This window comes from Capra hircus, chromosome 10 (assembly GCF_001704415.2).
Source record: "Capra hircus breed San Clemente chromosome 10, ASM170441v1, whole genome shotgun sequence".
Classification (NCBI taxonomy): Eukaryota; Metazoa; Chordata; class Mammalia; order Artiodactyla; family Bovidae; genus Capra; species Capra hircus.
The window spans coordinates 90,585,700-90,611,598 of NC_030817.1; the positions used below are offsets into that span (position 1 = coordinate 90,585,700).

Below are 25,899 nucleotides of genomic sequence, written 5' to 3' on the forward strand. Positions count from 1 at the left end.
CCAGGGCCACCCAAAGCTGACGATGCTCCTTTTGACATAGTGTCAGGCCTAGAGTAGTCTACATCACAGTGTCAGGTCATCTACATCCCTTTGTCTCACGTCACAGGCACTTTACCATCTCATAGGACCACGAGAAGAGTGAATGTAATACAGTAAGACACTTTGAGCTTGCCACCACCAGAGAGTCCATGAGCCCCAGCTAAAGATCCTGCCGGGAGTAGACCCCTCAAGCTGCAACTAAGACCTGAAGAGCCAAATAAGGAAATACGCTTGTTTTTAAAAAAGGTATTTTGAGAAAGAGATCACATTCACACAACTTATTACAGTATGTTGTTGTAACTGTTCTATTTGTATTATTAGTTATTGTTGTTAATCTCTCGCTGTGCCTAATTTGTAAATAATCTTCAAAAACACAACAACCAATATTCTATGACAAAATATTATTTAAAAGATCAAAATAACATCGAATAGACCTCCAAAAAAGTTGAGACCTGTCTTCAAACCCTTGCCTTCAAAAACTAGCTAAACAGAATCCATGTCTCCATTTCTAAATTACCACAAAAGAGAATCTGACATTACTTGGGTCTCATTTCTCCCCCTCACCAGGGTCACAGTAACACCACTTGTGAGTCAGAACACAACTGTCCAGAGGAGGACTGACCTAGAAGTCAGTCTTTCTAAATTAATTAGAAGGCAATTAATTTTCTGATAATAGTAAACAGATAGTTAACAGACTTTAATAGACCATGTTAAGGCCTAAATTAAAGAAGTGTTTGTTTTTATCAAAAAATGGAAAGTTAAAGCTAGAATACACAGGGGTAGTCAGATGCAGCTGATATTTAATGGAAAAAGGTCAGTTCAGTTCAGTTCAGTTGCTCAGTCGTGTCCGACTCTGTGAACCCACGGACTGCAGCACGCCAGGCCTCCCTGTCCATCATCAACTCCCGGGGTTTACTCAAGCTCATGCCCATTGAGTCAGTGATGCCATCCAACCATCTCATTCTCTGTCATCCCCTTCTCCTCCCACCTTCAATCTTTCCCAGCATCAGGGTCTTTTCAAATGAGTCAGCTCTTCACATCAGGTGGCCAAAGTATTTCAGCTTCAACATGAGTCCTTCCAGTGAATATTCAGGACTGATTTCCCTTAGGATGGACTCTATACAGTCAGCAAAAACAAGCCCGGGAGCTGACCGTGGCTCAGATAATGAACTCCTTATTGCCAAATTCAGACTTAAATTGAAGAAAGTAGGGGAAATCACAAGACTGTTCAGGTATGACCTAAATCAAATCTCTAATGATTATACAGTGGAAGTGAGAAATAGATTTAAGGGACTAGGTCTGATAGAGTAACTGATGAACTATGGACAGAGGCTCGTGACACTGTACAGGAGACAGGGATCAAGACCATCCCCAAGAAAAAAGAAATGCAGAGGTGAGAGCTGGGGCCATATAGAGCTGCTGGGATGCAAGCAGCAATGGTACAAACCATGCTATCTAGTGCCCCAAAGTAACGACAACTGCTTCCTTTCCAGAAAACTGTTTTAAAGCAAACAACAGCTTTACTGTGATACAACTCACGTACCATACAATCACCCACTTACAGTGTGTAATTCATTGGTTTTTAGTATATTCACAGAGTTGTGCAACCATAACCACAATCAAGTTTAAACATTTACATTACCTTAAAATTAACCCCACATCCCTTAAGTATCATCCCGTAATTCCTCCCTGATCTCCCTCTACGGAACCTCTAACCTACTTGCTGTCTCCAAAGATTTGCCTATTCTGGACATTTCACATGAACGGAAATATACAATCTGTGATCCTTTGTGTCTGCCTCCTTTCACATAGCATACTGTTTTCAAAGTTGTTTCATATTTTATCAGAAATCAGTATTTTATTCCTTTTTATGGTTGAATAACATTCCATTGATGACTATACCACATTTTCTTTATTCATTCAAAAGTTGATGAACATTTCAGGTATTTGCATTTTTTGACCATTATAAATACCGCTGCTAGGAGCACTTGTGTACAAGTTTTTATGCGGACATATGTGTTCTCTTCATATTTATCTAGAAGTGGAATTGCTGGGTCATATGGTAACTCTACGTGTAACTGTTTGAGGAATTCCAGATTGCTTTCCAAAGCAGTTGCACCATGTCGCATTATGCATTTCAACAACAGTAGTATATGGGGATTCTGATTTTTCCATATTCTCACCAACACTTGTTATTATTTGTCTTTTTGATTACAGTCACCCTGGTAAATTTAGAAAACTCAGCCAGCGGCCACAGGACTGGAAAAAGTCAGTTTTCATTCCAACCCCAAAGAAAGGCAATGCCAAAGAACGCTCAAACTACCACCCAATTGCACTCATCTCAGAAGCTAGCAAAGTAATGCTCAAAATTCTCCAAGCCAGGCTTCAACAATACGTGAACCGTGAACTTCCAGATGTTCAAGCTGGTTTTAGAAAAGGCAGAGGAACCAGAGATCAAATTGCCAACATCTGCTGGATCATGGAAAAAGCAAGAGAGTTCCAGAAAAACATCTATTTCTGCTTTATTGACTATGTCAAACCTTTGACTGTGTGGATCACAATAAACTGTGGAAAATTCTGAAAGAGATGGGCATACCAGACCACCTGACCTGCCTCTTGAGAAATCTGTATGCAGGTCAGGAAGCAACAGTTAGAACTGGACATGGAAAAACAGACTGGTTCCAAATAGGAAAAGGAGTACATCAAGGCTATATATTGTCACCCCGCTTATTTAACTTTTATGCAGAGTACATCATGAGAAACGCTGGACTGGAGGAAGTACAAGCTGGAATCAAGATTGCTGGGAGAAATATCAATAACCTCAGATATGCAGATGACACCATCCTTAAGGCAGAGAGTGAAGAGGAACTAAAGAGCCTCTTGATGAAAGTGAAAGAGGAGAGTGAAAAAGTTGGCTTAAAACTCAACATTCAGAAAACGAAGATCATGGCATCCGGTCCCACACTTCATGGCAAATAGATGGGGAAACAGTGGAAACAGTGGCCGACTTTATTTTTCTGGGCTCCAAAATCACTGCAGATGGTGACTGCAGCCATGAAATTAAAAGACACTTACTCCTTGGAAGGAAAGTTATGACCAACCTAGATAGCATATTCAAAAGCAGAGACATAACTTTGCCAACAAAGGTCGGTCTAGTCAAGGCTATGGTTTTTCCAGTGGTCATGTATGGATGTGAGAGTTGGACTGTAAAGAAAGCTGAGTGCCAAAGAATTGATGCTTTTGAACTGCAGTGTTGGAGAAGACTCTTGAGAGTCCCTTGGACTTCAAGGAGATCCAACCAGTCCATCCTAAAGCAGATCAGTCCTGGGAGTTCACTGGAAGGACTGATGTTGAAGCTGAAACTTCAATGCTTTGGCCACCTGATGCAAAGAGCTGACTCATTTGAAAAGTCCCTGATGCTGGGAAAGATTGAGAGCAGGAGGAGAAGGGGACAACAGAGGATGAGATGGTTGGATGGCATCACCAACTCAATGGACATGGGTTTGGTTGGACTCTGGGAGTTGGTGATGGACAGGGAGGCCTGGCATGCTGCAGTTCATGGGGTTGCAAAGAGTCAGACATGATGGAGTGACTGAACTGAACTGAAGCAGGTATGAAGTAGTACCTTATTGTGGTTCTGGTTTATATTTCCCTGATAGCTAATGACAGTGAGCATCTGTCCATGTGCTTATTGGACATTCGTATATCTTCCTTGGAGAAGTGTTGATTCAGATCCTTTGCCCATATTAAAGCTGGATTATTTGTCTTTTTTTATAATTATGTTGTATAGTTCACTGGATCAGTTTTAAGGCATGGTTTGATAGGTTGTTCCTGACTGCCTAAACCTACTTTTCCACAGTTCTCATGATTCTGTGAGCTACCAATATTCTTCGAATAAAACCATTTTCTCCTTAAATCTGTCACAGGTAGTTCCTATTGCAACTGAAAACCCTGACTGACAGATTCTAAAACCCAAAGCAGCACCTTCACCTAGAGAAAATCACTTACTTAAGGCTCTGCTTACGTAAGGCACTTGTTCAGTGGCAGTATTGTTACTAAAGCTTGGGTTTCTGAATTCATGATTTTAAATTCTTAAACTATGCAAACTCAGTTCCACAGCAATTTAGGGGATTGACAAGTGGAAACTTTAGCAGGCTGAGCAGCAAGTAGGAATTGGAGCAAAGAGAAACAGAATAACCTTAAGAAGCGGCTGCCATTTCTTGCCATTTTCCTCCAAGATAAAGTAGGTTGTTGAATATTGTAAGTTATTCAGATGGTAAGACCCTGACTGATGCTGGCAGTCCTCTGCCTTGGTCCTGCATCTCCCTGCCAACAATCTAGGTTGCTATCCAGGGATTCCGTGAGGATTTCCCTTCAAAGCATCAATATGTAAATAAAATTAGAGTCCTGATTCTATCAGTCTGAAATAGGAGGGAAGAGGGCAGGGCACAATCTTTAAAAGAATGACATAACCCTTGAGGATGCAACATAAACTGGTTATACCCAATTAGGTCCAAGATGGAGAGAGACTCGACTCCCAGTAGATCTTGAGTCTCATTATATGCTCATTGTAATACATTAACACATTAAATGACACACTCCTCAATGCCATGGCAGTTTCAAGGCTGACCATAAAAGGCCAAAGAGTGGATGGTGGCCCAAATCCTGGAAATCTCCACCCCTTCTCCAAGAGAGCTAGAATAATCCTCCCACTCATTAGCCTATGAAATTATCCAACCCCCCAAAACCAACCACCCCATATCTCACCTTTGAGATGCATTGCATTCTGTCTATGGGCTGTGTATCTCTCTAAATGAATCGACTTCTTACCTATTACTTTGTGTCTTGATGAATTTCTTCTGTACTGAGAGAAAGAACCTGAACTTCAGCAAGTCCTGAGACCAAGTGTGTGATGTCAACGAAAGACAGGGGTTCAAATCCCAATCTGAGTTTTGGCTGCATTTCAGTCCCTACCCACATGTTCAAGCCCCAATGTGAGTTGCAGTTTCAGGCCAACTGAACTACACATTTGGTTATCAGGCAATTTTAGTTCAGATATCAACACTGCTAACTTTGTGTATGCTTTCTCCTCATCCCCATGCCTCTCTTGTATCCTGGAATCTCTAAGGAGTTAAGGAAATAAGAGTATCACTCCCTCTCAGGGCCGCAAGTGCTCTGAGGCCGCGAGTTTGGAGAAAGCTGCCCTTGCAGCTATCCCCTCAGCTCTCTCCACTGAGCAGGACAGACAGGGGCATAGCCACAATGCCAGCGTACCTGCAGTGCCCCTCACTCCTCTTCCAAGCGCTCTCTTTCCCCTTCCTGTCCCCTCTTCTCTCAGGACAGTCTTTTAGATTCCACATTTGAAGGGATTTGTCCCGAAGGGAATTCAACCTAAAATAGATGCTGAACATGTATAATATCATATAAGAAATGAATTGCCAGCCCAGGTTCAATGCAGGATACAGGATGCTCGGGGCTGGTGCACTGGGATGACCCAGAAGGATGGTACGGGGAGGGAGGTGGGGGGTTCAGGATGGGGAACACGTGTACACTCGTGGTGGATTCATGTTGATATATGGCAAAACCAACACAATATTGTAAAGTAATTAGCCTCCAATTAAAATAAATAAATTTAAGTTAAAAAATTTTAAAAATATAAAAAATCAAATAGATGCTGATAGGTTTAAACTATCAACTTTCTCAAAGACATTTGCATTTCTACACCATTAACTTCTCCTATTGACTTTCATTTTCCAAATTCAAAGCCCACTCTCAGTTCTCATTCTCCATGTCCCTGTTTTCTCACCTAAGAATCTAAGTGGTATCCATCTGAGAGGAGGAAACCTGAGATCCTGGAGTATAACATTTTGTTGTGCAATCCCTCGCCTAACCACCGTTTCTTAAGCACCTACTGTGTGCCTGACACCTCGCTCAAGCTGCTGGGGATGCAGCAGAGAAGAGAAGCAAGACCCTGCCCTCATGCAGTTCCCACTCCAGCGGGAGCAAAACGAACAAATATACAAAAACGCACCGTTCAGACAGTGATCGGTGCCATGAAGAGCAATGCTGAACTGTGAACGACTGGATAGCGAAGACAGCCCGCTGGGCAGGCTGTCTAGCGTGCAAGCCTCTTGAAGAAAGTGGCATTTGTGCTGAAATGGATCTGGGGAAGAAGGGTCCCAGGAAGAGAAAACAGCAAGTTCCAGGAGGCAGGAACAGTCTTAGCACAGCACACAGGACGTTCAGAAAGAAGCCAGCGTGGCTGGAATGCAGTGAACACAGAGGAAGGGTACAGATGAGCCAAGAAGTGAGCAAGCCAGGTAAGGCCTTGGGAGCTATGGGGTTCCAAGAAAGGCCATCTTGCCCCAAGTCACACGACTGATAAATGGCAGAGCCAGAATGTAAACCAGGTCTTTTCAATCATATCAAGTGTTTTTGCATTGTAATCTGGGTTATGCCCAAAACGGTGCTGGATGAAGAGAGAAGTTACTGAAGTCCTTCATGGAGATCCCAAAACTCTAAGAAGAGACAGACTGTTGTCTCACTCTCTCTCCTCATTCTCTCTTGAAAAAAAAAACAAAAAATACTAAACTTGAAAATTTCAGAGTGTATCATGCTAACTCAAATGCAGATTCTGTCTTTTAAACAGAGACTCTGAATTGTATAGATATTATAAGTAAACATCTACTGAACATTTATCATACGATCCCAGAGAGCATGCAGCAAAGTTATTTTGGTCTTGCTATGTTTGACCTTATGAAAATTCAAGCACACAGTATCGCCTAACAGCTATTTTTAAACGTAAGTCCTACTCTCCCTATTACATATTAGGAAACTTAAACTAGCTGAGGTGCTAGTTAGGATTAGCTACTACATAGATTATCTGGGGCTTTCTTTCATGCTTTGCTTATAAAAGGAGAAATAAATTGAAATAAATATTTTTTAAAAGTAAATTTATACACTAATAAAAAAAAAGAAACTGGCTAATACAAACAGATGTGTGTATATTCTTGAGATGAGCACTGAGCTCACGAGAGCTCCAGCACTGGCTCTGGCAATAGACTAGGGTCATAATCCTAGGATACTTATTAGCCATCTGACGTTAGGTAAATTGCTCAAGATTCCCTTTTCTGGTCCATCAAATGGGGGTGAAAACAATACCTCTATCACAGAGCTACTGTGGAAATAACCCAAACTAACAAGTGACCGTGCGGGGAATAGGCTGTCTCGTCCTCGAGTTGATGTTGGTTTCCCTTCCTTCTCTGGGTCTCTTGTTCACTCATCAGAAGCATAAACAGGTCAGGGAAATGGTGCTAAAGTCCTGTCTAGCATAAGTATCAGCAGCCAGGCTTTCCTACAATATTTGGACCACAGGGCAATGACGCCTTCTGCTGTAGGCAGATAAGAGAAGTCGCTAGCAAGATGACTTGGAGACTGATGGAAAACTCCCAGGGAAATGAGCAAGGAGGCTTCAGAGACGAGGACTTGAAGGACCAGTATCCTATCAGAATCCTGCCTCTGCTCTCCAGGCCCAGTTCATTTTACCAACACATTCACTTCAACTAATTACTTGCGAAATTATTTGTTTAATGTCTGCCCTCTCCAGAGACTAAATTCTAAAGGTTAGGAACTCTGTTTTCTTCACTCTTCCAGTTGTTGTCATTGGTGTTGTTGTCCAGTCACTAAGTCATGTCTGACTCTCTGTACCCCACGGACTGCAGCCCGCCAGGCTTCCTGGTGCTTCACTACCTCCCTGAATTTGCTCAGATCTGAGTTTTCTCAGATTCATGTCCATTGAGTCGGTGATGCCATCCAACCATCTCATCCTCTGTCGTCCCCTTCTTCTCCTGCCTTCAGTCTTCCCCAGCATCAGGGTCTTTTCCAATGAGCCAGTTCTTCACATCGGGTGGCCAAAGTATTGGAGTTTCAGCTTCAGCATCAGTCCTTCCAATGAATATTCAGTGTTGCTTTCCTTTATGATCAACTGGTTTGATCTCCTTGCCGTCCAAGGGACCCTCAAGAGTCTTCTCCAACACCATTCCAGGTCTAATTTACTTTGCTTTGCACACAATAGGCCCTCAAAAATTATTTGTTGAATGAATGAGCCTTTTCTTACAGTAGATACGTTTCTGAAATTCAAGGTGCCTCAAATTTGGCAAAGCTACACTGTGGCATTGCTCCTCCTGCGTCCATTTTGTTCCAAGTGGCCTAAAGGGGTCTTAAACTGATAACAACCTCCTCATGCAAGAACATACCCTGGAGACCATCCTCAGAGTAAATTTCTGATATGACTTTCCCAACAGTTCTTGTGATCAATCATCACCCCCTCCTTCCAGGGCCTTCTCCTTTATGCACATCTTAGAAAAGACCCCTGTGAAGTTAACCAAAGTCCCACTCATTTTGGTTTAAAGTGACAGCTCCAACCTTAGCCCAAGAACCCACACCATTCTGTTCACAGACCTCATAAAGGCTTGTATCTCAGATTCTGCCTCTCTCTCCCTTGACCTCCCCATGTGGTCTCTTGGGGCATGCCATGCACTCCTCCATGACTTGATTTCTCTTGCAGTTTTTTGCTGAACTGCTGCTCACCATCCAGCACTCTATGTTTCTCTTAATAAAAGGCAATTCTACAAATTCCTAATAGGAGGAAATTAATTTCATTTACAACTCAACAATTTTAAGTGTCCTAGTGAACTCAGCCAATAAGAAGATATTTGTGATCAATGAAACTTTTGGTTTAGCTGTGTATTTTTTTTTTTTTTTTTTGTAAAAAGAAGTTTACCCAAACCAAGAAAACAGTAGTGGCTCCATGAGAGGGCTTTGAGTGTTTAGAGCTTGGCACCATCAATTAATCTTCCCATATATCTTAGACTTTATCAGACCAGGACATGGAATTTTGGAACTGAGTACATTCCAGCTGCCTTAATAGAGGACTTTACTCTGGGCAAAGAGTAAAGCCTATTCTTATCCGTCCATCTATGATCTGGCTCAAAGGTTAGTCTGGGGAGGTTTCCCAACAGGTCACAGAAGAGGGAAATGATAACCACAGACATCCTAATTGAACAATCCTTGGTACTTATCACTGTCCCCTCCAAGCTATTGTGTTTCCAGAGTCCCTGGCTATTGTCAGTGGAAAAGTGAATGATCAGCAAGTAATGAAAGTCTATCTAATCTAACAGGTTCAACATCCCAACTAAATGTGCTTCTTGAGGGAGTCTGGATGACTTGCATTCACCTACTCATCCATTCACTCATTTATTCATAATGTTAACTTATTAATTCAACAAATATTCCCAGTCCTGAAGATCCTAAGTGATTCTGGATGAAGAAAAGAAAGCTGAGACAGGGCAGGAATTAGCACAAGTGCAGAACCAGGAACTAATGGATATGTAATCACACATTGTGTCTGGAATATCTTCCTGCCTAGCTTCAGGATCACCTGGGCAGAATCTTTCTACATTTCATTTTAAGAAGAATATATGTCTTTTCTCTATTCATTTGCTAATGCCCTTAGTGTAGTGCTTATGACATTATGTTGGCATTAACTGCTTCTCCTCACCAGGCTGTGAGCTTCTTTGGAAGGAATTGTGCCATCCAATCACTTAGGTCCCTCATGCGTATCATAGGGCCAAGCATATAGAATTTGTTATCAATGAACAGTTCTCTGGATTCCCAGTGAAGTTAGTGGGTTTCTAGGTATTACCCAGTTCATTCTTGTCCAGTACGGTATCCATTAGCCATCTGTGGCTCCTGATCACTTGAAATGTCGCTCTGGGGGTGGGGGAGTTGGAGGGGCAAGAATTGAGATGTGCTATAAATGTAAAACACACATTTCAGGAATTTGCATACAAAAAAAATCCCATTAAGAGTTTTTATATTGATTACATGTTGAAATGATAATACTTTAGATATTGAGTTAAATAAACATTAAAATTAATTTCACCTTTTTGACTTTTAAATATAAATTTAAATTAAAAATTTTAAATTATACATGTGGTTCACATTATAGTGATTTTATTATCCAACAGAAATATTGGATTCTCTAAGTTTTGGAGTAGGAAGGAAGGGAGATTTGGTTACACTGTCTGATATGAGTCAAGGCTTTCACTGAGCCTATGTCCAGAATATGCCAGGAAGATAAGACACCTTTTATTTTTTTCGGGCAAGTTCTATCAGTTAATGTGCTACATTTTAGTAGATTTGCTGTTTCAAAGGAAAAGAAAAATCCAGCTCTTTCTGTAGTCCCCTATATTAAGTCAAAGTGTCACCAAGGGCATGTAATACCCGTGCAGCCAACACTTAAATAGCTCTTCAATTCCTGGCTTCAAGAGCCTCTGTTTTATCTTCTCTCCTCCCTCAGTCTCTGGCATCCTAAGCAGTCACCCGTCCCGTCTCAGCCCTTTCCACTGACCTCAAAAGAGGGCTGTCTCAAATAACACCCTTGTCAAAACACCTAGGTAAGCACAGCAGTGGGAGATGTCATATAAATAGATACATGGCAACGGAGTGCTCCACACTGATAAAACCATTTACAAACTCGCCTCACCTTCCGATAGGGTTGTTTCTTATAATGACTAATTCAACATAAATGTCACTAATAATTTAAATTCTATCAGCTTTGCAGACCTTTTTAAACAGGCACTAAGCTTCCCTGGTAGCTCAGATGGTAAAGCGTTTGCCTACAATGCAGGAGACCCGGGTTGGATCCCTGGATTGGGAAGAGAGGGAGAAAGAAATGGCAACCCACTCCAGTATTCTTGCCTGGAGAATTCCATGGACCGAGGAGCCTGGTGGGCAATAGTCCATGGGGTTGCAAAGAGTTGGACACGACTGGGCAACTTCACTTCACTTCAAGCTGCAAATGAAGGTAATTTTTAAGTTTTGGGTACTGCTACAACAAAAACCCTCTGTGCTTAAATACAGAAATTAAAAGTGACCAACAGAAAAGATCCAAAACAAAAATTCTGAAAAATGTCCAAGTGATCTGTGAAAGTGTTAGTCACTTAGTCGTGTCCAATTCTTTGCGACCCCATGGAAAGTAGCGTGCTAGGTTCCTCTGTCCATGAGATTTCCCAGGCTAGAATACTGGAGTAGGTTGCCATCCCCTTCTCCAGGGGATCTTCCTGACCCAGGGATCAAACCTGGGTCTCCTGCATTGCAGGCGGATTCTTTACCGTCTGAGCCACAAGGGAAGCCCCACTGATCTGTGAGAAAGACCAAAAGCCAGGCTTCGTCAGACTACAGTCACAAAAATACAAAAATCATAAATGTCTATGTACGTATCTCCCTCCACACTGGAGACCATAAACCTCAAACATTTAGTATAGCATTTGGCACCCAGCAGGTGTTCAGTGAGTATATGAATATATAGAGATGCTTAGTATTTAATGGGATAAGGCCCTCCCTATGTTTTTCTTTTCTGCACCGAGTGGTACGGTAGGCAGAACCCAGCTTCCTATTTCACTCAGAACAAAATCTGAAGACCTTACCATGGCCTACAGAGTCCTCCATGATTTGCAACCCCACCACCTTTTAGACTCATTTCCCATCACTCTCCCCATATATATCTGCCCCTGCAATCTGACCTCCCTGTGTTCCTCGAACAAGCCGCAAACATCCCTGCCCCGTGCCCTTGCACCAGCTCTCCTCTTTGACTAGAATACTCATTCTTCAGTCTCTACTCAAACGTCACCTCCTCGCAGAGGCTTTCTTCACCCCCTGATCCAAAACAGCACAGCCCTTCTCTGCTGTATCTGTCCTCCTATCACTTAATGCCACCTGACATACCACATATTTGTTTATTTGTCTCCCCCACCTGGAAAGCCACTCCCAGGAGGGCAGGGACTTCCTTGGTTCCTTTTGTTCACTACTGCATCCTCTGTGCCTGGTAAGTGCCTGGCACATAATAGGAGTTCAATGTATAGTCGTTGAATGAATAAACAAATGAACACTGGAGTCTAAACACCTGGATCGAGTCCTAATTCTGTGGCTAAAAAGTTATGTGACTTCAAACAAATATTCCCTGACACTCAGTTTCTGAGTGTAAAAGGACTGGTTGGGAAAAGATGTTTCTATAGCCTCTCCTAGCTCTCAAATCCTGCAGGTTTTATAGAGATGCTTGTAACATACAAATTTTGTATGAAGTTTTAGCAATATGAAAATCTTTTTCTAACACTCACAATCAATGAGCCCTCTGGGCACTTCATTATGATTTGAAGATGCTGCTAAAAGGCCTGGGATGAAGCCTTTCCTGATCCCTGTAGGCAAGACAGACCCCAGGACTTCCCACCTACTCTGAGGTATTTCATACAGACCTTTGTTCTTTAAATTTCATTTAACAATTAATGACATAATTATGTTCTCTGTTTCTCCACCTTGAGGACAGTAATGTAATTTTAGCAATGACTGTATCCCCATCATGGTCCATGGCTATAACTAGGCATTCCATGAATGTTTAGCAAATGAATGAATACAGGAAAGCCAAGTGGAACAGGACCATTTCTCATACTGAAAATAGAGATACCTTTCTCCCCTCATTGATGAATGGTGGAGAGAAGGTACCTTTACTGCCAATAATGATTCTACAACTTACTGGGAACCTACTGAAGGCAAAGCACTCTTACACATGTCCATATAGCTTATTTAATTCTATGACAACTTTATGAATTGTCACTAATTAGGAATTATCACTAATTACCCCTTTGCATACATCTGTAAAATTATCCTGTTTTACAGATGAGAAATACGGTGCTCAGAGAGGATAGAGAATTTGCCCATGATGGAATGGCAAAACAGAGTTTCCACTCAGGCTTCTCCCTGCCAACAATATTCGTATCACTGAATGATACATCAGAAAGATAACTCTCTGATCCAGTATAAGTACTGGTGTGTGTAATGGTTATCCTTTTTTACTTTAAAATTAAAGGTGATTTTCCCCCCCAGGATTCAAAGGTGGCTATAGATAATTCTATATATTATTCCTGGAAGGACAAAGAAAAGATACACAATCAGATGATGCTTTGTATCTTTCAAATTTTAAAAAGTGAAGTTTTTTTTCTAATAATAAAGTGCACTATCTGTTCATTAGAGAAACAACAAAAAATATAGGTAAAAACAAAAGTTTAGTTGACATTATCTCATGACTGAGACAAGCACTACTAACTTTTTTTAACCTTAAGGTTAATAAGTTACTATAACCTTTATTATGCTATTATGTTAACCTTTACTAACCCTTTAAGCCTTTTTCCAATACATAATTTACTTTATAGTGAGATTCTAAATTATACAAAATTTTTTTTCAAATACAATATACGCACTTGCCATAATGTTAGAACCCTTCATAAGTAACATTTTAAAAATGGCTTAATAATTCCACATCAAAGAGATGCCATAATCAATCATTCTGTTATTATTTAAGCTATTTCCATTCAGTTACTTTCATGTAACTCTCAATTTAAATAAATCCATTTGCAATTCATCTTCTGCAAATAGTTCTGATCGCTTAACGAAATGCAGACAATGTTTCCATTCAAGAAGAGAAAAACTTACACCGTTATTCCAAAAGAAGAGATTGTTCCTTTTCCTCTAATAATCTTTTCACATAAAAGTTAGTTGGAGCCATTCAAGTTTCCTTATTGCAAGGAAGTGTCTCTCCTCCAAAAGAAGGAAGGTGGCGGAAGTCTAACAGTGGCTGACAGCAAACAGGCCCAGCATTTTCCTGCCTTATTCCTCAGTAAATAGGCAAAGCCTCAGCCTTCTCACATGTAGCAGGACAGTTACCTCTCAGTGTGGCTGGGAGGGTTGAAAATGAGCAAACAGGGACTTCTTGGTGGTCCAGCGGCTGGCACTCTACAGTCCCAGAGCAAGGGGCCGGTGTTCAATCCCTGGTCAGGGAACTAGGTCCCACATGCCACAACCAAGACCTGGCACAGCCAAATAGGTGGATTAATTAATTAAATAAAACATTTTTAAACATAGGTAAGGTAAATGAGAAAGCATATGCAAACACCTAGCACCTAGCCTGATAAAGAGTAAGGGACGCTTCTCTTAATTGTAAAACTTCAATGGAGGAGCTGAGAGGAAGACTGTCTCCTTATTCTTGCCATAAATTAGAGAATATTCCAAGCTCTCAATTCTAGTCTCAGAAGAAAGAAGAACTTTAGGCCATATTTGTAAACTCATGCCCACCAAAATGGTTTGGGTTTTTATCACACTTCAAGGCAGAAGAAATTTAGGGATTCCCAATTCCCAGGAGTTCCTCCTGCCTGACGTCTCTCTCCTGAAAGGAGCAACAGCTGCCACGTCCGTACCCCTCGCCCCCTCCATGGAGCAACCCCTACACATCTCCTTTCTCTCTGCTTCTGCCTCTCTGATCTGAGCCCTCCCCTAACCCAACCTTTCAATCTGCCAGTCAGTCTCATTTCTCAATAATACCACTCTGTTCTCCTAAATCCTGTTCAGAAGTTTACTGATTTCTTGTTACTTACGTCATCAAATCCAAAAATTTTTTAACGGGATGGTTTTCAAGACCTCCACCATCACCTACCTCTTCCCTCATGCTTCCCTCCACGCTACTCATTCTGTTTGGCTTGGTGTCCACCTTACCATATGTAGTCACAGCAGGCTGAAGCTTACTGTGGATAAATCAAATCTTCACCTGAAGATCCTGATCTCTGTCAAAGGGCAACGCAACACCAAAGTGGTACTCTGAACTGCTGTCAGCTGCTCACATTTTAATTTTTTTTTGGGGGGGGGTGCTATGTGCATCACATGGCATGTGGGGTCTTGTTCCCTGACCAGGGATTAAACCTGCACCCCCTGCCGTGGAGTCTTAACCACTGGACCAGCAGGGAAGTCCCAGCTGCTCACTTTTTAGCGTAAACAAGTTTTGAGATTCTCTGCGGGCAAATTTTGGTTGGGCAAGGATAGGGGGAGCCTGGACACCACTAAGGGAAAAGGGCTATCGAGGCTAGGACTGACGAACGTTCCTTCCCAGTACAGCCCAGGAACCACACATCCCTCCTGCTCCACCTCCCAGATGCCTTCTCTTCTGCTGCTCCTTCCTGCACCTCCTGCCCATTCTCCAGGGCTCACGTCATGCCTACTACTTTGGAAGGCAGTCACAGACCTACACACTCTTCTGACCTTCCACAGCACCCTGGGCTGTCCTTCCTACGGCTCTCACGTATCTAGCACGTCGCCTCACGGGCCCCATATTGTTTCCTAACTTCTTCCAGAAAGTCTTTGAGGGCAGGGACTGGGCCTGCTCCCCACTTAGTAAACATGCAACCGACATTCCAGACTTATCTGAGGGACACTTCACCCTCAGCAGCGCCATGCTGTAGGCGATTTCAGCTCCAGTGCTGCTGGTCTCCATTGGGAGCACTTTTCCCTTTGGGGGACATGGGCTCTCTGCAGTGATGCATATCCACCTGTCACCTACCAAACCATTTACTGAAATAACAGATTTAGGAAGCGACACGACTGACTGATGAACCAAAAATCAAACAAATGAAAACCCTAAAACTAAAAACGAACAATAAAACCCCGTACTCAAAGAGAACAAGGAAGAATAAAACCAAATTCAAATCAAGGAGAGATGATTCCTGCTATTGTCATTTTAGAAGCTACAAGAAGGCAGGGAGATGGAAATAGAGGGAGACATATCTGTATATAGTATTTCCTAATTGTGTTCACGTGTTGAAATGTTTGCGACCAAAAAATCAAACAACAACAACAACAACAAGAAACAGTATTTTAATAGCAGGGGTGACAAAAATTCAAACTTCTTTTCTCCAGAGAATATATGGGCCTTTGTACCAAAACGAAGCCGTCTTCTAGCAACTTAGGCCAGCACTAGACATTCAGGAGAGCTCCAGTCGTTCAAAGTTTCCAGAAAAGCCTTCTCGGCCTCCCCCCGACCCCACACTCTCTTCCCCTCTAGCTCAGGCTTTAAAGATTGTTCCTAGGCTTTGGGACAAATACAAACGTTTCTGCACAACTGTGCAGGACCCAAGTAAATCCCCGGGAATAAACAAGAGCGGCATGTCACAAGGAGCTGGCTGGGGTGAGGGTTCGGGAATGAAGGAGGAGGGGTGGGGAGGGATGAACTCGGCGCTGCAGGCGAGCCTGTCACTCCAGCTGACAGCGAGCACCTTCAAGCTCTTCACAAGGCAGCGCCCCCAGAGCAGGAGCGTTTAGCTCGAGGGAAACGAACGCGGGCGCCCAAGAGGGAGGCAGGGTGCGGCGCCGGCCCGCGCAGCGCCTGCCCGCCCCCGGCGGCCGCCCCCCGGGCCTGAGCGAGGGCCCGCGTACCTGGCGTCCGGCTCCGACTCCGACTCCGACTCCACGGCCGACTCGTCCTCCTCGCCCCCCGACTGCTCCTCGGCGTCCGGCGCCCGGATCTCCTCCTCGTCGGCGCCGAGGGCGCTCTCCGCGGCCTGGCTGCCGTCGCTGCTCGCCATCGCGCCCGCCGGGCCGGAGCTGGAGCCGGAGCCGCCCGCGCCGCGCCTGCTGTTCTCGCTCTGACGGCGCCTCCGGCCCGGCGCGGCGGCTCGGGTTCCCTCCCGGGGGCGGGTGGGCCCCGCGACTTTAAATAGAAGGCGTCAAGAGGTTTCGCCACCGAGCTGGGCCCGGGCTCGGCTTCTGTCTTCCCCGGCGTCTGCCAGTTTCCCCGGCCCTCCCCGCCCCAGTCCAGGCAGCTTCCTGGCGGGCCTTTGGGCACCCGGCCCCTGCCTCTGCTCTAGAGTGGGTTCGGTAGGCTTTGGGTTTGAGGCCGAGCTGAGCTACTCAGTGGCCCTTATCCCAACTTAACTATTCTCTTACAGAGCAGAGCACTTCCTACTAGTTCAGGCACTCGTAATTATGCCCCGCCAGCTCTGCTGCGGTAGGTTTGACTGCTGCTGGTTTGGCTCCGAAGAGCTCCGATGCCTACCTAGCTTGTTCAAGGTCTCCTTGCTAGCAAACCGACCGAATGGGAGACAAAGTCTGCCCATTTCAAAAGCCCAGTTTTGAACCCTTGTCTCCTTTTATATTTGCAAATCAATAAACTGTGTGTTCTCTTTCTCAGTGACCCCTGGATTATTCAGATAGGAAACTTTTATCTCCACAAATCTTAAACTATGAAGAGGAATAATTTCCCCTACATTGGCCAAAGTCTGTTTTGTCTGAAATTCAACCCAAAGGCCCAGATCGTCACATGCCCACGCTTAAGAGACTTCAATGGCTTTCCACTGCTCTAGGACTAAAGCCCAAGCTCCTTGGGAAGATAAACGCTAATAACTCACATCATAGCTGCCTCCTCTCTTCTTTAGAAGTCAGGAGTTCCACCATATATCAAGTCACACCGTCCTGTCTTTATTTACAAATTCCTCTCCCCTGAAACTTTCTTTCCACCTTTATTTACCTGTATACTCATCATTCAAGACTATACCCTTCTCTGGAAATCCCCCACTTAAGTTCAATATTCCTGCTTCAAGTTCCCACATTATCCTATGTTCAGATTGTTTTGTGTCTCTTTCTTCCACTAGACCATAAGTTTGTTACTCATCTTTGTCCCACTATCCCCATTTCTCACAAGCATGGACGCTTAGCAAAGTACTTAGCACATATTAGGTGCTTAATCACTGTCCCCTGCACTGAAGAGACCAGGACCAAGACCAGCTATGTACAAGTAGAGATATCTTTACATATTTTTTTTCATAAGGATGATTTTATGGCTAGAAGAGCTAACACTGATTTTTAATTACAGCAAATTCTATTCATAGAGTTGTTAACTATGATAAATGTAAATTAGGCAGCATTCCCCACTAACATGAGCTTGTGTGTGTGCATTAGGTCTGTGAGCAAAAGACCTGCAGCTAGTTGAGATGCAGTTCTGAAGCATCAGCTAGGGGCCATGTGAGGGAAGACAGCAGAGTCCAGTCTTCCAGTGTTCACTAAATCAGGTTTAACATTAGAAATATGCCTTCTCTTACATATTGCATTAGTAATCCCAAATGTCTGCTCACTAGGACAAAAAGGAACCAATTACAGCTATGGGAATCTATTAAATACTAATCAAAACCGCAGGTAGTCATTGTGTATTCCCTCCATTTAACTCAAAATTTGTTAGGAACACTAACTACAGTCAACAAGATTTGTGAAGATCCTAGCTCAAACCAATCCAGTTTAGAACTTCAGTACAAACTGCATGTTTTAAACTTTCTAGCACTACTTTCTTAATAATGCAAATAAACAGAAATGGCCAGATCAACATAAACAGAAAATAAAAGCGTGTATTATTCACAACACAAATATTGAAAACAATTTAAAAACCTAAAAACTTCTCATATATTGACATACCACTTATCTGACATATTTAGCAGTCACAAGTACACAATCTTAGCTTTGATTTACAACTGGGTATTGATTTACAATACCCAGTTTGTACTGATTTACAATTGGGTATAAATTTATTAACATTTTGATCTATTTGTTATAGCAATACAGCTGAAAAGCAGGAGCACTGAGACGGGGCCGCCAGTGGTCACTGAAAGCTGAGAAAACAGTGTCAGTAAAGATGTCCAAGATAAATTCTGGGGTTTTACTAGGAATGTAACACTGTAGAGGGAGAATGCCCTAGACACCTGAGGGCTACAGAGGATTATGGAGTACTATGGCTATTATTTATTATTACCCAGAGTCATTACTAGAATATTAATTAAATCCAACACAGTCTGATAAAGAAGAGTTGCACAGTATAAGATACATTTAAGAGAAATTTCCAGAAAAAAAAAGTTAGCTTAATTACTTCAAAAGCATTAATCACTAGTAAACTGAAAAATTCATCTGTGTGGAAAGCTTCATTCCTAATAATGCCAGAGAAATAGGTGCTGATGTGGCTAGCTGGCTTAACTAAGAATGAATTTGATTTCAAGATTCTCTGCATAATCTAAATAATTACACACAATAACCGGATTCAGTTCAGTTCCAGATGAGAACTACACCCTCAATCTCATCTCAGAAGTAAAGACTTTCACAGAAAAAAACAAACCCTCCCCCGAAAAAAAACATATCAACAATTTTCATATATAAACTTTATTCCATTTGATCATACAAAATTTTAAACTTAAGAAAAAAATGAAAATATGCACCTTTTACAAGTCAAAAAGCAAGTCTTAGCATTTGAATTGGTCTGCAAAAAATCCAAATACATTAGAGGTAACAAACTGTGCCACAGCAGGTCTAAAAAAAGTTGTACACAGTCCTTTTGAAAAAGTTAGAACTGTTTTTTAAGATTATTTATATTTAAATTTACAGGCACTGACCAATTTACAAATATTTACACCAAAAACAACCTTAATAAACACTGTAGCTTTTTTAGCAGCCACCACTATTTCTTCTTGTGGAAAAGAAATACTAAAAAAGAAACCTTTACAAATGCTATGCTTTTATTTATAATAATTTTATGTCTTATCTAGAACATTTTATAGTGGCTTACTACTAAAACTTCCAGTTTAGATTACAATCCTATAATTATACACAGATAAAACTCTGAATCTATCAATAGGATATAATCTCAATTTTGATCTTTCAGTTTCTGTTGCTTCATATCAGGAAAAATAAAAGCAGGAAAATGGGAAGTAAAGCAAAGGGCATATTGCACTAAGCTATCATAAAGCACAGACAACTTAATCTTTTTGAAATGTCTACACTGAACCAATTCTTCAAAACAATTCCCTAACTGCTGTATAATACAGAGTTAGCGCTCATATTACTAGTGCAAAATGTACTGTTGCTCAACACAAAATTTAAAGCAATCTTGAGTCCACCAAAGGCATGTGAGGTACTAATGAAATACTATTATGTACACAACCAGAGCCTCAGTCTTTCCTGATCAGTCAAGTGAGGGCTTAGGGCAACTGTCCAGTATTTCCTGCCTCTGTAGTTCTTTCAGTGAAATCAGAGATGTCATTTTGCTTCAAGTAACTGAATAATTGACTCAAACCTTCACTTCACTAGAACAGACTTAGGCAACAAACCTATTGAAGGTCCTACTTTAAGGATGTAGGAATCAGACCCTTTCCAAAAAAGTCCACATGTCTCTTCAGTGTTAGCATGTGGTACAATTAATTAAAGTTATAGCAAAAACCTTTTATTTGTTCAGATAATTCCCCAAAAAATATTTTATCTGATCTCCTGAAAATTCATGCCATAATATTACTAATCATCAATGTAAACATTTTCAAAAATACATCTTTAAATCAAAGGGTTTTATTAGGAAACATCATAATAAAATATGTACTCTTTATATAAGTATGTCTTAAGAATAAAACATGAAAACAAGAACCATTAAAAAGAAACCACGATGAAGGTAGACAAAACGTATTATGATGTTACTACTGTTCTTTATTAAGAAATAGAGGCCAGTTATCTTTTCAGTATAGCAGCTCTTAAAGGTAGTATACTGTTCAAATCTTTTCTGTTTTTCAATCTGTGCCATGACTGGAAGAGAAAGAAAAAATCATTCTTAAAACCTAAAATATATGTGAAAGAAAGGACTGAAAGGGGAGTTATTAGAATGTTAACAGTGATTTCCCTAGGCAGTAAAATTTGGGGTGACTTTTTTTGTGTATGCTTTTAATCTCTCAAGTTTTTAACAAGAGTAAAAGTATTGCTTCTGTCATCTGAAACAAAATGTTATTTAAAAACTTTACATCTGTACAGTTCGAATTCATTTATAAAGAAGTGTACACACAGGTGGTACAAAAAACAAGCAACAGACAATATTAATATTTATTCACAGATTAAGATGTCATTTAAAATATGAAAGTAATTAATACAAAACCTTTGGGTTTGAGAGAGCAGGGAAAGACTACTTCAATTGTTTGATTGGCTTATTTTCTATCTAGAAAGCTCTGTCAATTAAAAATTGTATTTAAAAAGGAGAGAGTAAATAAAGTATTTTATACAATGAATCTGGGAGAGTGAATAGAATTTTTAAGAAGAAAAAAAAGGAAAATGAAATGCTTGTATATAAGCTAAAAATTAGGCCCACTACCAAAAAATGTGGCTGCAATCTTTGAGTTTGTTCTTACTTCAATTGTTCAACTGACTAAAAATATTGGTTTTATACCTAAACAATCACAAGTAAAGACATGTGGCGCTAGTGGTGAAGAACCCACCTGCCAAAACAAGAGACTTAAGAGATGCGGGCTCGACCCTGGGTCAGGAAGATCCCCTGGAGGAGGGCATGGCAAGCTACTACAGTATTCTTGCCCGGAGAATCCCGTGGACAGAGCAGCCTGGCAGACTACGGTCTACAGGGTTGCAGAGTCAGACACAACTGAAGCGGCTTAGCATGCATGCAAGCACACTCATTAATAAGAATGACAATGTAGAAAGGCTATTTTTGAGTTCTCAATTTAATATGATAGACAAAATATTCCCTATTTGATTCTTGGTTTGCCCTGAAGAATTGCATTTCATTTAAAATTTTCTATTCTGGTTGACAAACTGAGAGGGCCTAATTTGAAGGACAGCTTGTTAATATGATACACTTGCATTTTTAATTATCATCAAATCTACTTGGATGTCTTGATAACAAAAAAACTAAACCTCTAAAATTCCTTATCTCTTTCTTCTGTGAAGCACTCTCTATGTCTCAAATTACATATTTCTATCAATGTGTTTTTACTCTGTACTGTTGAATTATTGGAAGCTAGGAGCCAATCTTAGCAAAATCATTGATATTTATTAAATTTATTAATATTTATTAATTTATTAATATTTATTAAAATATCATTGAATTTATTAATTCATACTGTGGACTAGGGAGCTAAGGAATAAACTACAGTCTACATATATATGACTAAACTTTATATATATAAAATGTGTGCATGCACACACACATTTTGTTTAATTTCTTAAAACATAAATAAAGATAAAATGGAGCTCTAGTTCCTTGTTACAATTGGGTATACAGAAGAAAAACATGGAACAGACATGGCTGTCTTCTAAAGCTACAGGTTCCCCGACATTTTAAGGAGAGAAAGGAGTCCTTTAAATTTTATTCATTCATTTTGAGAGCTTAATAAGCTCACTGTGAAAATGCTATATCCACAAAATGAAAGCCATGTGAGTAAAAGCAGAGTCAGATCTCTGTGGAGGCAAAGCATTTCTAAATTCAAGTAATAAAGTCCCTACTGTGCCCCACTGATTGCTCCATATCACAGGAACCAGAGCTATTCTTTCCTATTACATACTTGTTTTTTTTAATTTTCAAAGCACACTAGTGCACTAATGTTTCTAGAGTTAATCTGATGCATTATTTACCTTTAAAAACTGATCCTTGATCATATCAAACTTCTGTTTTTCATGCACAGCTCTTGCTGTATTTGTTCCGTCAAAAGGTTCTACAATGTTAAATGCACATATAAACAAGATATTATTAAAATGAGAACTTCAGTTTTTAATTTGCTTGAATTACATGAAACTGCCACTATTTTGACAGTTTCTGACCTACATAATGGCAACTGCATCTTCTTAGATTTATGCTTACAGAAAACAGTTTTATAATAGCTATGAACTATCAAAGTAGATACAATTAAAGTGAGATGTCTAAAATGAAGTAACCAGCACAGGTATTAAGTCTAAACCACAAAAATATTAAGTCTAAATCACAAAAGTAGGTAAGATTTCTGAAGAATTAGCGAGTCAGGAACCTACTGTGAAAAGAATAAATATAAGTTAAAGAATAAAGAGTTATCAAAAAGAATAAAAGCACTATACCAAGAGATACAGTCAGTGTCAAATACCACAGAAAAGCAATTTTGAATCTACCTTAAAAGACCACTGATTTGTCTAGCAGGAAAAAGGTCAACGCCTTCGTAAGTAGAGGTTCAATACCACGAGGACGGCAGACAGTACAGAGAGTTATGGTGTGACTGAATGGCTTTGAAAAGATGCAGTGACAACGGTGACTTGTTGGCAATGAAGCAGCAAGTGGTCAAGACAAGAAAGCAGAAGAGGAAATCCCCCTGCCCCCCGCTCAGGGCACATATTTTTTTTTTTTAAGCTTGGTTCTATTTATTTATTTTTTTGAAATTTTCTGTGTGTTTCCAACATTACCTTCCATGTCTTCATCCTTACTCTACTCACCCTTCACCCACAAAATAAGAGTAGTTCACATACAGATACAAACTGATTCTATTTAAGAGAACAAGGAAACTGAAGATAAAAGTGAGAAAGGGAGGATAACGAAAGGCATTAGGAATGAAATGGGGGCTGAAATAATGCCAGCAGCAGGATAAAACTAGAGTTTAAGAATTTTAGCACTAAAAAAGAGAAAAAAAAGTACAGAAAGATCCAGCAGGATCTACTTTGAGTCAGTAGGATCAAGTCAAGAGTATTTTTCAAAGAAGATCTATGTATGCTATAAAGTTGAGAGGGACTAAACAGAAAGAGAATAAAGTTGTTAGAATGAGGGGGAAGACCTCAAAAAAGTGTGAATCTGATGGAGAGGTTAACTTTAGGTATGTCATATAATCTAATCAGGTCCATAATTTTTAAAATTCCTTTTTTTAATTGCTTGGAAAGGCTATTTCAAAAAAGAGTTTATTATTATCACTGTACTTCTTAGAACAGATAATGCCATATGTCAAACTATCAAATCACACAGTGCATAGCACTTTAAAACTGTATTTAATATTCACAAGAACCAAGTAACTAGAATAATATAAACACACTGTGCAATTTAGCAAACCAAACACCAAAGCAGGAGATTCAATTTCACATTTATAAACTCTTAAAATGTTGGATTATAATTCAAGATTAAAATATTTTAAATTTGATGTTTTCCTACAAATGCCAAATTTCAACCCTTTAATGCCTTTTTATCTCAAGATTTACAAATATCATCAACGTGGAATCTGTGAGAACAGTATTGCCTCTTGAAGTCAGTTTCCACCAACCTAAAGAAGTATTCAACTACATGTAAATTAATTTTAGAGAATAGACTATCTCACAGCATTTAATTTTAAAAGGAAAATCAATTTATAGTCATAAAATCAAGCTCAAGCTTATATCAATTATCAATATTTAAGCATAAAAAACTAATTTCATTTCAAAGAATCATCACATGAAGAAAGTATTTTCTTCCGCCTACACTCATGAAACTAAATTTCAGCCAACTACAAGCATGAGGGACGCATGCAGACTTCTCATGCACCTACATGAGCAGGAACATTTAACACCTAAATTTGTTTATCATTTCTTACCATGAAAGAAGTTTACATCATGTTTTAAAAATTAAAATCTTATGATTAAAGACTTATAAACCACTTAGGATATAAATGTATTACTTTTACATGAAATATAAGCTGAAATTATTCAAGAGTTTCTGTCAGTACTAGATAAGTTGGATGGTAAACATGAAGTAGTTGTGGGAAAACTACCTTCTACACAGATGTATTTATTTCTCCATTCAATACCATCAGGCCTGGGAATGGCTTTGGCTTCACGAACTGAAATCATCTGACTATTCCAGCTGGAAAAAGAAAAACATTCATGTTGTTGTACAGCAGAAACTAACACAACATGGTAAAGCAATTATACTCCAACTTTGAAGAAAAGAAAAACATTAATCATATTAACTATTTTCTTAACTTCCCTTTTACTATTTTTATTATATCAATAGTTAGGCATACTCTGATCTTCTCAAAGAACTGAAATCTGCATCAGCTCTCTGCACCTCAAGTATCATTTCCCCTTCTCTACTTCTTTTGTCTCCATAACACTTAGATTTCTAATCATTTGCTTATGTATGCTATTTATTGTGTCTCCTCTAACTAGATGAAAGCTCCAAGATCCTGAGCTATTTATTTTTGTTTTTCTTTTACTGCTCATTTAGTTGCTTAGTATCAACTAGGTACTCAATAAATATTTTTTGAATAAATAAAGTAATAAGAAAAATAATCTGTAAGTAAGCAAAAAACTGTTTCTTGTTAAACCCCAGTAAGAATTTTTTAAGAGAGGTAATCTTGTGTTGTTTTTGGTATCACTAAGTAATTCTTGTTCAGGTGTACCTCTACTGATATGATTTATGGTAGAAATTTTAGAAAAATGAATACTCTATGAAAACATACTGTTATTGCTGTGTATCAGATGTAGCTGTTTATAGTGAAGTTTCAGTCAAGCAAAACAATTTTATCAGCACGCCTGAAGGTCGACTGTCCAGTCTTTAGTAAGGCCTAACCTTACACTGTTGTTTTTTTAATTTATAATTTTGTATAACATTCCTTTTTTTAAAAAACATTTTAAAAATATGTAACTACTCAGCTTGTATTCAAGAGAAAAATGAGTCTGGGGGAAGCTGGTATCTTTTTTCTTTTCAGTTGTTTTCAGCTTTTTCCATCATTCCAGTAGGAGGAAGACGATACTTTGGGACGTTCCAAATGCAACACTCATCCTACTCTTCCTCTATTTATTAGAGAATCCATAAGGATATAACTGTGGATCCAACATAGCATTTGTTTCTGAAAACTGACCAATTTCTATGTTAAACATGCAAGAAAACACTGCATCTTGTGAAGTTTCATAATTGAAAATGATCCTCAAAGTATGACTATTTTTTCTTATTAAGAATACAGTTTAGGAATAGCTTGCAAAGATAGCTTTAAGTTCTTTAAAAATATTTATGCTTTTTAAAAGTAAGTGGGCTATGAAAAAGAAATACTTAATATTGGTTACAGTAACATGCTTTAGGTCCTTAAACGTACAGCAGCTCCGTTAGTATGGACTTCAAACAGAAAAGAAGTATGGCTCTACTGGTCCAAGTGTGTTTCCAAAATCTTCTTCAAGGTAACACCGTAAAGGGGAGAG

The 25,899-nt window shown here is 40.0% G+C and overlaps 2 protein-coding genes across 14 annotated transcripts in view; both read right to left on the reverse strand.

Annotated features, from left to right (window-relative positions):
• CMYA5 (cardiomyopathy associated 5) overlaps positions 1-16,689 on the reverse strand; it is a 98,574-nt gene extending 81,885 nt beyond the window's left edge. Inside the window, exon 1 of the mRNA XM_018053669.1 lies at positions 16,354-16,689. Coding sequence (XP_017909158.1) covers positions 16,354-16,502 — 149 coding nt within the window. The 5' untranslated portion in view covers positions 16,503-16,689. The remainder of the gene's footprint in view (positions 1-16,353) is intronic.
• Positions 19,101-25,899, reverse strand: part of PAPD4 (poly(A) RNA polymerase D4, non-canonical) — a 63,821-nt gene continuing 57,022 nt past the window's right edge. For all 13 annotated transcript variants that reach the window (XM_013966730.2, XM_005685081.3, XM_018053672.1 and 10 more), the window contains 3 exons: positions 24,474-24,565; positions 22,354-22,433; positions 19,101-20,523 (listed from right to left, as the gene is read on the reverse strand). In XM_013966730.2, the coding sequence (XP_013822184.2) occupies positions 20,449-20,523; positions 22,354-22,433; positions 24,474-24,565 (247 nt within the window). In that variant the 3' untranslated portion in view covers positions 19,101-20,448. The remainder of the gene's footprint in view (positions 20,524-22,353; positions 22,434-24,473; positions 24,566-25,899) is intronic.